We start from the raw sequence: 13,455 nt of genomic DNA, 5'->3' as shown, positions 1-13,455 counted from the left end.
AGCTGCTTGATGTCCCATGCCTCCAGTATTCACGAGGCATTTGGATAACGTCCTCGATAAAGCGCTTTGACTTTTGGTTAGCCCTGAAGGGGTTAGATTATCTTAGAAGGTCCCTTCCAAACGAATTATTCTAAATAGCAGAGATGAATATAAAGCACACGAGGCTAAACAAGGCAGGTTTTGAACACCTGCATTCAACAAGTCCTTTTTGCAAAGCACTCCACCTTTCTGGATTAAGATAGATAAAGAATAGCTTCCATAAAGTTAAGAATAACTTTACGATACAGCTAACAATCTAGCTCTCCCTGCCCGTGCCCAAAATACGATTAAACACACAAACCCAGCAAAATGCCATCATGTCGACGCTCATTTAAGACTTCTTAAGTAAATTGCTGCAACTAGGCAGGGCTCTCAAAGGAACACATCAGGTATTTGCACAGGAGGTGGTTATAAAGGCCAGGAATAAGGCAGCAAGACGTACAAGAATGAAAAATTACCTCTGCCAAGATAACCACATCATCATCATCTTCCTCGTGCTGCTGTTCTGCTGGCGTTTCCAACAACAACGGTAATTCTTCATCCGAGGAATCCGATATCATGATAAGCCCGTCATCCCTGCGGTTTATCCAGTCTGCAGTAAAGAAAGCACAGTTAGCTGCTGGCCAGCGACAGAGCACGAGCGCTGGAACACGTGAAAAAGCCATCTTCCCATTTCCATTGCAGCGACAGGGAAGAAGCGCGCAAAGGTCCCTGGTCCCTCTGCGACGTACCGCCACAGCCACTCCTACGTCCCGCAGCCCTCTGAGCCAAAACCTTGCACAAGCTACAGCTCCAGAGACCACAGCATGTGCATGAAGCGGCCCTGCACAGAGAATCTTCTATCCCAAACGTGAGCACGAGTCAAGCTGCTGCAAAAATGATTCTGAGTAACTCCTGGAGTCTACTTCCTCATTTTTGGAGCGAAATCCCGCACCTCAGGTACCACACGCTTTCTTTTATTGCTGTGCAGTATGTTCTAGAGGACGGATAAGGCTCCAGGTGCGATTTGGTGTCTTCTGAACGAGAGCGACTTTGCGGGAGCACCTTATGCAAGCCTGAGATAGGGCCTGGCTGTGAGTGCCGATGATATCCTGCTACTGGATGACAACCCTCGAGGTTTGTCAAGAGGGAAATAAAGATGCTACTGAGCAAAGCTGCTGGAACTCAGGAGAGACGTGCCAGCCAGAAGCAGAGGGTTTCTGTACTACATGAGCAGCATGCCATCACACTTTCCCTAGGATTTAACACAACATTTTGGTTTCTGCTTCTGTAGCTCTGCAGCAAACCAGCACACAACCACTTCACTCAAGAGCTTAAAGCATCCACCGACTTGGAGCGTTTGTCTACCTATTTATCTACACTTCAGACGGACATAAAGCGTGGTTTAGAGTTGAATGGCCCTCAGAGGGTGACAGTGCATACAGCCCTGTCAGGGAGCAAATGAGGTTCTTAAAAAGGTGGAACATCGCGAGCCCCTGAGACCTGCCGAAACACCTCTGCGTGGCTTGGGTGTCCCCAGGCCGTTAGAGATCTACCTTAAGGTAGTGCAACACCAGAAAGACAAGAGCCAAGTATTTCGTGTCAGTGCAAAACGAGCGGCTTCGTGGCTACCTACAGAAAATTCAATAAAACAGAGCTGTATCACATGGCAGAACAGACCACCAGCAGCTCCCTCTCCACATCACCCCTGCAGGTTTAATGGCTATTACTCCCAGGGCTTGAAGCTGAGCTGTACAGAGGTAACTTCGGAAATACACCCACATCACCACTCACCTTTCCCTCGGTGGCTACGGAAGCTGTTTAAGTGCATGACTTCTTCATTTCCACCTCTCTCTGCCATTTTAAACAGCTGCTCCCAGAAGTGTCAAGGCCCAGGCATGGCAATCAGGATAGAACGAGGAACTAGAAGACAAAATAGAAGAAGAGTGAGGCAAACGCAGTGGCACCCTAGGCTTTCCCTGCTAGGTCACTTCTGTGATTCTCGTGGCTCTCCCAGCAAGGCTCTTAGGAGATATTTTGCCTGAAGGGGGGGCACGTCCCAGGTCCTCATCTGAGGGTTAAGACAGCAAGACCACCGAGCATAATCGGTCCTGAGAAGCCCCCGGAGGAAGACTCGGAGGCGCTCAGAGCTTAGTGACCGCGGGAAGAGGGGAGAGGCACTTCTGCCCGGCCAGCCTCAGCCCCGTGTTTGTGCTCAGAGCCGTTTTCCTGTTTCCAAGAAGTCAAAACCCCACGGTGGCGTTTCTGCCACCACCTACCGGTTAAGACGAGCAAAAGCCACTTGCCTGAGCTGCCCCAGGATGCAGGCACGACCCCTGCCACCCGTGCCAGCCACGCACAAGCACCCCTTACCGCAGGGCTGGGACGGGCACCATGCTGCCAGCATCGAGGTCCTGCCGGCCAGACCCAGGGGTTCGGTACAAATCCCAGGATATTTCACCTGCTCTCCAGCCAAGGAGACCCAACAGGGCTCAAGCTCCTTCGCGGGACAGCTTGTGAGACTGTTCTGCCACCCCACCTGTTCCCAGACAGGCACCACATGCCAGCTCGGGGGCAGGATTAGACCCGAGGAATCACCACAGCCTCAACGCCCGATTTTTTATCCCCTGCCACCCTACAGCTGCCAGCTCCCTCTGCCACAGAACAGCTACATACACGTGAACCCTGAGCAGTTCGATCGCTGCAATGAGAGGTCTTTTTATTGGGAAATATTGGCCTTACTGCTAGAGCACAGAGGAGCCTGCATTATTTACCAACGCCTGAGTTGAAAGAAAATGGTGGCCTGCTATGAAATCCCGTTTGCTAGCACACGAGAGCAGTACAAATTCCTCCTCAATAATTCAACCTCACCTTCTCCGCAGGGAACGCGATTTGCAGCTAGCACAGCAGACGAAGAAATCTGCTGAGATGCAACTCCGGGAACTTAAACGTGTACATCCCCTCCACACACCAGGAACTACGCATCACCAGCCTCAAAGTATTGTAACGCAGCATAAAACCATGAGAATAAAAAGGCACAATCATGCACAAGCATCTGTTCAAAAGGCCAAAGCACACTTCGGGGTGGAAACCCACACATCTCCAGCGTGCAGGGTCCCAAAGCCTTACAGCACAGTTAATAGGATAAACCAGCAAGGAAGCCGCATATTCACGTTGGTAGGGCTGGATCCTCGCTTAACACGCACAAAGGGTGCCAGCAGCAGCCTTCCCTGGGGGGCACCTCCACCCTAATGGCTTTCACGGCTTGGACAGGAATGGCCACGGCTCTCCCGGTCCCAGCCCCGCTGATGTCCTGCTCTGGGTGGGACACGGGACCGGGTCTCTTCCAAGCAGCGTTGCTACAAGCATGCAGCTACCCCTACCTCTGAGCCCCGAAACGTCAGCAGCACGCCTCGTTTCCAGCAAGCAGCCTCCAGAACGCCAAGGCCATCTCGATGCCTTGAAAACCCTTCAAAAACCAAGGTTTGGGGGTTGTTTTCACAAGGCTCTTCAGCTTCTGCCTTATTGCAAGCGAGGTTACTCAGAGCAGCACTTGAGCTGCCAGAACGGCACGGCAGTGCTGCTCTCCCTCCCTGCAGACAGGTGCTGGAGTGGCGGCTCAGGAGCTGGCTAATTGCGAGCATCCTCGGTGAAAACAGCGTCCTTTTTCAAAGGGCACGTCCACGTTGTTATCGTTCCATTTCCCCTGGTGCTTGTGACCAGCCCCGCACAGCGTTTTCCCTTCCAAGCACTTGAGAAAACAGGATCAATATCGGGCCTGCCGTTACAGGGGGGGAGAAATGGGAGCGCTGAGAGGAACAGCGCGGCCAAGGTCACCAAGCAGGGCTAGAAGCAGAGCCAGGAACAGCACCCAGGCTCTTCAGATCCAGGCGGGTGCGTCCACACCAACCCTTTCCACCGGCTGGTCCCACAAAGGAAGAACCGCTCCGAGACTGGCTGGGGAGGGACGAGCCTGGTCGTGAAAGCTACAGATCAGCCCCTGCAGCAGCAAACGGTGCCGACAGAGGCCAGACAGGTGTCTGCTCGGATCTGCTCTGAGCAAAGCTCAGCAGCTGGGACAGTTTTCCCCTGCGATGCCTTAGGAGAGTTCAGTGTGTGTGGGGGGGGGGCTGGTCAGCACCACAAACGCTCGGCACAGTCAGCAAAACAGCTCCCAAACAGCTCCCCCGGGTGCTTTGTCCACGGCTGCCCAAATCTAACCGCAAAGCTCTCCCCAGGCAGCTCCGGTTACTGCAGAGCAACCTGCACGTCAAGAAAAGAGGCCCAGAAAGTTTGGGATAGCAGACTGCTGCCTCCCCGTACAAGAGAAAGGTGCACATCACCGAGGGGCTCACGGAACGGCATTAACACAGAGCCAGGGCCACAGAAAAAATAAAGGCCGAGCCTGGGAAGAGCTGGCTACTTACCCCTCCTGCTACGTACCCCTTCTCTCTCTCAAAACAGACTGCATAAAAACCCAGGCAGCTTAATACAGCTCTGCCTGGGGGGTAGACAGCAAGGTTCCACCAAGCCAGCAGTTAATGCGGTCAGTCGAGGACTCACGTTTAAGCAAACGTCTCCGAGCACGGGCCAGTCCCATCCAGGGGCATGAATGAGAAGTTGACTCGTGTTTATAGCAGGAGGCTGCCAAGAACGTGGAGGAACAAGATCAAAGCCAGCCTAGGGTCTTGCCCTACATAAACAACACAATAAAAAGCAAAAGGGGCAGATGGAAAGAAGCTGCCCGCACCACCTCGGTGACTTTCATGCCTATTTATAGGTGCAGAATAAGGCCACCTGTAAGTGAGCTCTGACATCAGCTTCCTCGCGATGCAGGCTAGGGCCGACTACAAGAACAATTCTCAACGGCAGCGACCTGACAGCAGCACACAAGCTGGGTTTCCTTCCTCAAATCCTCCCACCGGCACTACAGCAACACCAAACCGCACAGGTTCGAGCCCCAGATCCAGGGACGGGGGTGACACAAAAACCGCCGCAGTGACTCGGAGGTCACCCGCTGGCGGCGCGACACGGCGCCAGGCTGGAGACGCGGTGTGCCGAACCGCCCCTCCGCTTCCCAGATCTCGCCACGAGGTGCTTCACTGCGCAGGAAATCAAACCCTGTCTGGTAAGGAAGGGAAAAACCAGCATGAACGGAACGGCCACCGGAAAAATCAGACACCACCAGGGCCTTACGGGTAACCCTGCTCCGAGCGGAGCAGGTCTCGGGCTCCTGATCCCCCCCCATTTCCAAGCTAACCACACAGACGCAGACGTGCAAACCCCCCCGCTCGGTATTTTTAGCCTAACCCCAGAACAGCAGGCATCGGTGCCGTGCAGAGATTTCAACTCCCAGCAGAAGTTTCCGGAGGGCAGGAACGGGAGCAGAACTCCAACGCGCTCCCCCCGCCTTCCGTTTGTGCTGCCACAAGCGTCCTCAGCTGGGGCTGGGATTTAAAGCCGCAGTCGGGGGGAGGAACGTTACAGGGCGGTTTTTCCTACTTAGGGCATTTAAAATCTCGCCCTTCCCCATCCCCAGGAAGGGACAAGGCACCGAGTGCTGGCTTCTGGCTCAAGGCGACGGGACCAGACAGAAAGCACCGCAGGGGAGGCCGCAACCCAAATCCCAACCAAACGGGGGGGGAAAAAAAGAGGAGCAACATGGAAGAGATGCCAGCAGCATCGCGTCAGTGAGCTGCAGCCTCTCCCCCCGCACAGCACCACTGCTGCTGCTCACCTACGCTGGCAGCACAGCGCCAGTTCCTACCTTCTGCCTGCAGGCAGCACGCGTGCCTGCCGGTAGCCCGCGAGCAAGGTGAATTTCTGCCTCCCTCCAAGCTGCTAAGACAAAAAGAAGCTCCGTAAATAATGCACGGCCCGTGACAGGCAGCGAAATGAAAAGCTACGACGCAGCCCTTAAGGACCACCAACAACACGAAACGCACCAGAAGTGAATCGAAGCAGCCCGACCTCCCGCCGAGCAGCGCGGCATTTCAAAGGGCTCGCAGTTTGCTGGGGCTGCTCCTCCTCACGGTCACGTAGAAGAGCACGGAGAGCTCGGGTGGTCGATCACGTAAAGCAGCCTCATCCCCACCGAAAAATCAGCAATCCCCTGACAAGAAACGCTGGGCACAAAAAGCCCTTTTGCTACGCGACCCCCGCCGCGCCACGGCTTGCGGAAGAATAAAGCCAGAGGTGCGGGCGCGTGCCTGCAGCTCGGTTTCCCTCGAACGGGAACACCGAACTGGAAGCGTTGGCGGCAACCCAAAGGCCTCGTCCCCGTCCCCCTGCAGACAGGGACGCTCGGGCAGGGACCGGAGGACCAGCGGGTCCCAGCAGTCAGTACAACAGAAGCAAACGCTCACCTCCCCGCACGTGCAAGGCAGCCAACAGGCTCCGAAAAACCTCTGGGAACGGCAGCGACCGTTCCTGCAGCCACGCCAGCCTCATAAGCGCCTTCAGAAGGAGCGCTCCAGGCTGGAAAGTGGTGACGATGGCCAGGAGGGTCAGGCAGCCTCCGAGCTCCTCCGGCAGCAATCACGACTTCCAGCGATCTCTTGAAAGCTTCCAGCTCCTCGCCCTCTCTTGCCGAGGGATGAAGGCGCGCTGTGAAACACGCATCAGAGCGAGCCGTGCCCTTTCCACCAAGCGTACCATCGCTGCAAGCTCCTCTGATACCCGCCGAGTGCTTCGTTATCACCTCGCGGGCAAAAAGCAAAGCGCCAGCACGCGAGCGCCGGGCTGCCCAGCGCTGCTAACGCCTGCTCGTGGCTGGAACGAGGCCAGAAGCACCGCCGGGATCTGAACGCTGCTCCGTTTTTTGGTCGCCTCTCAGTCCGTGCTGTCACCGAGAGCAGGCTGCAAGACATTCGGACCAGCGAGGGTAAGGATCAGCGCCGTATGAGCTGCTTTCACCTGCCAGTGCTCCAGGGAACGGGTCGGCCTACAGCCAGCAGGAGGGGCACGCTTTGGGATGAGGGGTACGAGTCGCTACGGTTTCCCTTTCTGTGACTTCCAGGAAACATCTGTACAGCAGAAGGCTTCTGACCAACCTCATCCCTGTCCCTCCTCTCATTAAGGTGTGGGTATCGTCCAGTTTTAATTCTTGGAAGTGCCCTACCTCCGCTTTTGGTGCGGCAATTAGCACCAAGCACAAGAGGAAAGAACCTGTCCAGGTTTCCCCACCTGTTTTCTCCCGAACTGCTCTGAAGCACTGTTTTGTTCTGATTTTGTGGTCTCAGGGCGGGGACGAACGGAAGAGCACGTGCCGCCAGATCTGCCTCCTCCAGAGCAACTTTCGTTTCTGTTTTTTCTTTGCCCTGAACTCACGTGTACCCCAACCAAAGCGGGTGAGGCTCTTCCCTCCGAGCAGCACCGGTACTGAGGCCCTGACGGCCGTCCCCGCGGCCTACCAGGTGCTCCACGTACCTGCCGCTGCCTGACGTTAATTGCAGCTGCCTTCTCTTCCCCATCAGGCAGAGCAGAAGAAGTGACCTGCGTGCCCAGGACACACACGAGAGTGCTTCTCCATCACTCACGCTTCAAGAGCTCTCCAGGAGAAAGGACACCGCGCTTCCCCTCCAAACCCTTAGGGGTTTTTTTTTCCCCCTTTTTTCTTTCCTTTTTTGAGGAAGCCCAGATGTCGCTTTCAAAAGGTGCGGGAGAACAAAGGAAACCAAGGGCAAGCTTTGAAGCAGTTATTTAACAAGCCGCGTGCACATCTTTGCGTTGCCACCTCAGCCCGGCTTCTTATTGGAGAGGAAACCGGGAAATCAAGGAGTTTGTGGCTGCTGGTTACAGCCCCCCAGCGGGCTGCGGCAAAGCCAACGCGCACCGGCAAACATGCCAAGTTCAAGGGGATTCTAATTTATAGCTTTTAAAACCGTGACCTGAACCTCCCACGTGAGATTCTGTGCTCGAGGCTGGGGGAAGCCTGCAAAGCACAGCTCGCCTCATTTCACAGCGCTGCTGGCGGTGGAAGCTGAGAGCTGACCACCCTGAGGTGGCACGGGGGAGAGAACCAGCTCGCTCCAACCATTCTTCTGTAGCGTGCAGGTGCCAAACGCCCCAGAACTGGGGACTTCCACGCGGAATGCCTTCCCAGGTCACCTTCCATTTACTGCCGCCCTTTTTTTGGGGGACACGTCGAGCTCTCATCGTAACTCCAACGTCGCTGGTGGTGGCCAGAAGCTGTGCCTGCGCGGTAAGGAGCGCCTCGCTGCAACACCTGCCCAAGACGTTCCCAGGCCCTCTCCATCGCTTGTCCCCTCCCTTTGTGCTGAGCCGTGCCAGGAGCCGGTACGGCTTTCACAGGAAAAGCCCCCGAAAACTTTGCAGGGCTGGGACGCGACGCCGTCTCTCTTCACACGTCTGCCGTGGGAGACCAGAAAGCCGCTGAAATAAGCTGCGAGCAGAGGGGATCTGCAACGGCAGCCTGAGAGCTGAGGCGCGGCACGAGCCCAGCCCAGAGCCAAGGGGCATCAAACAGAAAGCGCTCCTCGCCCAGGGTCAGGCTCTGCTGCGGAAGATGCTGCTCACCTTCAGCTGCCCAGGGCAAAGGCTTTGCTTTGTGAGAACTGACAACAGCAAAACCGGCCCACGGCCAGGCCCGGAGCTGCTCCACAGCCCGCGTTTTTCTTTTCCGAGCCTGTTGCAGCTCACAAGGACGGACTGAATTACCGACTGACCAGCTAAGAGGCGGGGGAAGCAGCAGCACCGCGCGTTAATTCTCCAGCTCCGCGCTCAGAGAGTTTGCTGAGGACACGACTGCTTCCAGGCTGCAGAGCTGCCTGCCTCTCCCTCGGTCACCGCAGCCGAAGCGTCCAACGCTGCCGAAGCCTTCCCGCAGCGGAGCCAATTCTTTTCCTGGGTGTTGCAACAGTACAGCATCGGATTGTCCTGGGGTAGGGGGTCAGGAAAAGCAACCGCAAACTGCTCAAGGAAGCAGGCGACACCAAGGCTCCGGAGGTGCGCCCCAGCCCCTGCGAGCCGCTCCGTGCCAGTCGAGGCTGACCCCGGGGCACCTCCCAGTTTACACACAACGAAGCCAGCTCCGTGACAATGGGATTCTGGTTTACCGTCGAGAGAGGACACGAGCTGCTTCTGCTCGCCAAGTTGCTGCTAAAGGATCCTGCCAGTCCTGTTCAGCTGCGGCTGGAAATCCCAGCAGCAGGGGAAGCACGGAACGCCCCGCGCTGCTGGTTTCCTGCTTTTCCTGCCTCCCCGTTACGCTGCCGCTGTCAGCTTCCTCAAACTGCGTTAGAGCGCAGCACAGCAGCTGCAGGGAGAGAAGGGAAGCCTCCAGGGCAGCACCACCGCTGCCATTTCCACCCCCCCCCACCTCCCCGCAACGCGCTGAGCCCCCAACGTTTCCTACCTGGCCCCAGTAGGTGGGTAAGAGGCTCCTTTGTCTGGTGGCCTGCGGGTACCTCCAGGGAAAAACGACCTGCAGCAAGCGGCAGGGAGAGGGTGCCTTGTTTTTGTAGCTGATGGAGGGGGCATCGCGTCCTGGGGGTATTTGGAAGCGGCAGTGTAACCGTGCTCCTAACGCTGCCTCCAGCCCAGAAGCAGCAGGAGCAGCGCCCGCAGCCTGCCAGGAGCACGTCAGCACCAACACAGCCGCGCAGGACCCGCGCACGAGAGGCGCTTGGCGCAAACCCCACCACCTGCAGCCATCGCCCACCCCTGCATTCCACCCGGCTCCTACCCAGCACGATTCCCGATGGCCTCACCGGTGTTACCACCGCCGCCTCTGCGGGTCCCGTCCCGCTGTTTGCCCACGTAACGCAAACGCAGCCCGGCCTCCCCGCAGCGCTCACCTCCGGCGCAGTGCCTGTCCTCGGGAGCCAGCTGAAAACGTTTCGGGTCACCCCGACACCTACGGACGCTCCCAGGCTTCCTTGGACTCGTCAGCTCTGCTTCTGAAAGCACCAGCCTCTAAAAGGCACCCCGTGGAACCCACGAGAGCCCCGCGAAGCCAGCAGGAAGCCTCGTTTCGGTTTCCTTTCCCCTGCCCAAGCGGTGCCATCAGAGGGCTCCGGGAGCGAACGAGCAGAGCTGGGCTCCGCCACCACCCAGGAGCCACCCTCGCGACTCTCCCAGCCACCCCGAGCTCCGCTCTCGGGGCGCACGGGCCGAGCACCTCGGTCGGGAACACCCAGGGACGGCGGCGTGACTCGGGGGGCAGTGCTTCCACCCTCCCCCTGTTGAGGTCTCACCCCGAATCCCAACGTTTGTCCCTCTTCATCAGGCACTGCCAGCTCCCCCCGCGAGCGCGGGGACGAGGCGCAGCCGCGCTGGTATCAGGAGCCAGGTGTCAGCAGCCCGGCAGCCCTCAGGGATTATGGCTCCTCGAGGAGCGCGATGAACGTGCAACCGCCGCAAGCTCTTCAGCACTGACCCACGGGAAGCACATCACTCTTGAGGCACTTCCAAAACAAACTCGAGGTCCTAAAAAAGCGCCGCGAAGGCAGCTGAGCACACGATTAGCTCAGCTCAGCGGTCCTCGTTAGCTCACATCTCGGGGGCTTTGGCAAGAACTTCCTCGAGCCACCAGGGCGCTGGGGAGGGCCCCTCTTTACATCCCTTTTCCCGCTCTCCCGGATGTCCCAGGGCCAAGGACCCCAGCCCAGCACCCTGTTTAAAACAACCCCGCTCCGCTCTCATCAGGCGGACGCTGACCGGCACGGCACCGGCTCTGTCTCCAACCCAGGAACCAGCCCGGGGGTACCCTGATAACCGCGGCTCCTGGCTGCTCCCGGAAGGTAGCCCGAGCCCCACATCAGCCGTGTGTTTCCCCCACGGGGGAAGAGATCCTATTAGGAGCAGCCGAAAGGACACACAGCAGCCCGCAGAGCCCATCAGGGCAGGTGGGACGCCGAGCTTTAGGGCACGCCGACTTCTGAGACCGTTGGAGCCTCTGCTAAGCAGTTAACAACAGGAGACCACGTCTGAATCCATTTACGTTCAGACTTTAAATACCTCCAGACCAAATCCACGTGCAGAACCCAAGCCGCTGCCTAGAAGAACGAGCGGCGCAGCTCTGACTGTCCCGAAAAGAATGCGGCCCCCGGCAAGCAGCAGCACCCACGGCTGCGCCGAGCTGCCTGCGCCGTGACGCAGCGAACCACGCACAACGCCTCGGAAAAAAAACAACCACAGAAGCCACCCAGCCCAAATTAATGAATGGGATCATCTTCCAGCAGGCACCAGGAACATCCAGAGGGCTCCACTTCTCTCTCCCGCTTGGGTTTGAGCTGCTCGGGCTTAGCAAGCGGCTCCCGGCCCCCGGGACACGCTTCCTGCCTCCCTTCAGCCGGAGCTGCGTGCTCCACCTATTTTTGCCACGGGACTTTTTAGGGATTTGCGTCCGATTTCAAAGCGCTGCGAAGGATCCTGGCTGGGGGAGGCAGAGCTAGTTACAGGCTGGTGGCAGCAACGCCCACGGCATTCCCCGGCAGACAAAGCAGCGGCCTGCCGAGGAATTTGGAGTTCTGGGGCAGCTTCTGAAACACGAGCTGCCAGCACCCCGCTGGAAATACACCTTAGCGTCAGCAAAGCCTGCCCCAGCCGCTGCTCCGGGGACAGTTATTTGCACTTTGACTCCTGCAGTTGCCCAAGAAGGATGCCTGCAGGCAGCCCGACAGGAAAGCATCCTTGGGAGGAAGGAGGGAGGGAGGCAGAGGGCGGCCCGGTACCGAAACACCGCGCTACGGGGCCGAGCGTCGCTGCAGATCTTCCTCAGGATGCGGGGCTGAATCCTCTCCCTAGCCTCGGTATTCCAGGCACAAGCTCCTGTCAGGAGGATTGTTTATTAACATCCAGGCACGCTGCGCAGGCGCCCGCCACATGAAACCTATTAAGATGTTTACAATAGCAAAAGGCAGTGGAATTTTCAAAGCACCAGCCCCTAGAAATGAGCAACTCGGAGCGGAGCCGCGAATCCTGCGGCTCCGTACCTGAAAGCCGACCCCACAAACCTGCTGCCCCTCCAGAGGGCAGCTCCCACCCCACAGCCTGCACCGCGCACACCGCACTTGGTGCTGGAGAACGCGAAGCCTGGCCCAGCCACCTGCCCGCCTCCCGCGGCGGCTCCAGGGAAGACTTCTGCTGCCTCCACGGGCGTTAAGGAAGAGGAGCCGAGCGCCACGAGACACGACAGAGGAGCGCTGCCTGCTCCGTTCAGCTCCCCAGGCACCGAGCTGCTGCTTTTAGGATCGCCGGCCGAAATAAAGCAAGAGCAGCCGCTGTGCTGCCCGGCAGTCAGCGAGCTTCAAAAGGCCCAGGGAGAGAGCCTGTGGAAAGCAGGCAGCTGAGCTGCGGGCACTGAGCATTACGCCTCAGCAACGGGGCTACCAGCACACAGCAGCTTCTCCTAAAGCTCCAGGAGTCTCAGAGCAGCGGCTGAACCCCAACGCTGCGTGTAAGAACCGAACCTGGCCTCGGCTGACCAGCCGTAAGGACGCCAAGAGCCACGTGGACGCTGGAACTTCTCCCCGGGGGCTGTGCCTCCCCCGGTGCAAGCGCTCTGCAATACGACTCACGGCGGGTCATTAGATGACGTTTGGAGACGACGCTCCTGGTCACAAAGCGAAGGCAAGCGAGAAGCACGGCGCTCGGGGCAGGTTCCTGAGGGCAGTCGGCACTCGGCTGACCAGCACCGGGCTTCCTCAGCGCCCAGCTGCGTGCCGGCGCGACGGAGGCGATTCCTGGGCTGACCTGCAGCTCACCCGCTGCAAACCAGCACAGAGGCACGCTGCCTTGATTCACTCACCCTCCTGTCTTCATACAGCGGCTGGGAGCTAACTGAGCCTCTTCGGTCCCCAAACACTTCACCCCTGCCAGGCTGCGTGTAAAACCCCGACCTTATTCCAGTCACAGGATGGAGCAAGCGCAACGCCGGGGCAGAAACCCGCCCCAGGCCTCCCCACCACAAGAGCACTGTGCGTTTTTGCACTTCTGGCGTTTGCTCTCTCCCAGCCAAGCCAAAGCAGCGCCGAAATCGAAACGGTGAGGGGGGAAGAGACAGAAGGGCCCCCCCTACACGGGCAGAGCCCTCTCGTACCCGGGCAGAGCCCCCAGCTCGGGGGACGGCCGTGCTTCGGGCCTCCTCCCCGCAGCAGCTCCCGCGGACAGCCCACCACATCCGAGGGGCACCACAGGCCCCCAGCACGCCCCGAGGCCCAGGCCGAGGGCTCAGCCTCCGCTCCCCTTCCCCGACCGCCTCCGGAGCCGCCTGCCCTCGTCTCTCACAGAGCCCGGGGGCACCGTGAGGAGCCCTCCGCACCGGGGGGCGGCCGGGAACGGGGAACAGGGGGGGAGGGGGGAACCACCTCAGAGCCCCCCAGCCCCGTTCCTTGGGCCGGGGCGAAGGGACCGCGGTGAGGGGAACGGGCAGGGGCTGAGGGGGGACCGGGCCGGGGGCTGAGGGGGGGGGGG

The 13,455-nt window shown here is 58.7% G+C and overlaps 1 protein-coding gene across 1 annotated transcript in view; it reads right to left on the bottom strand.

Annotated features, from left to right (window-relative positions):
- The window catches only part of RNF216 (ring finger protein 216), a 73,144-nt gene that overhangs the window by 58,585 nt on the left and 1,104 nt on the right, over positions 1-13,455 (bottom strand). Inside the window, exons 2-3 of the mRNA XM_035339545.1 lie at positions 1,813-1,941; positions 498-631 (exon numbers count right to left, since the gene is read on the bottom strand). Coding sequence (XP_035195436.1) covers positions 498-631; positions 1,813-1,879 — 201 coding nt within the window. The 5' untranslated portion in view covers positions 1,880-1,941. The remainder of the gene's footprint in view (positions 1-497; positions 632-1,812; positions 1,942-13,455) is intronic.

Source organism: Oxyura jamaicensis, chromosome 14 (genome assembly GCF_011077185.1).
Source record: "Oxyura jamaicensis isolate SHBP4307 breed ruddy duck chromosome 14, BPBGC_Ojam_1.0, whole genome shotgun sequence".
NCBI lineage: Eukaryota > Metazoa > Chordata > Aves > Anseriformes > Anatidae > Oxyura > Oxyura jamaicensis.
This window is presented reverse-complemented; position numbering and strand designations above follow the sequence as displayed.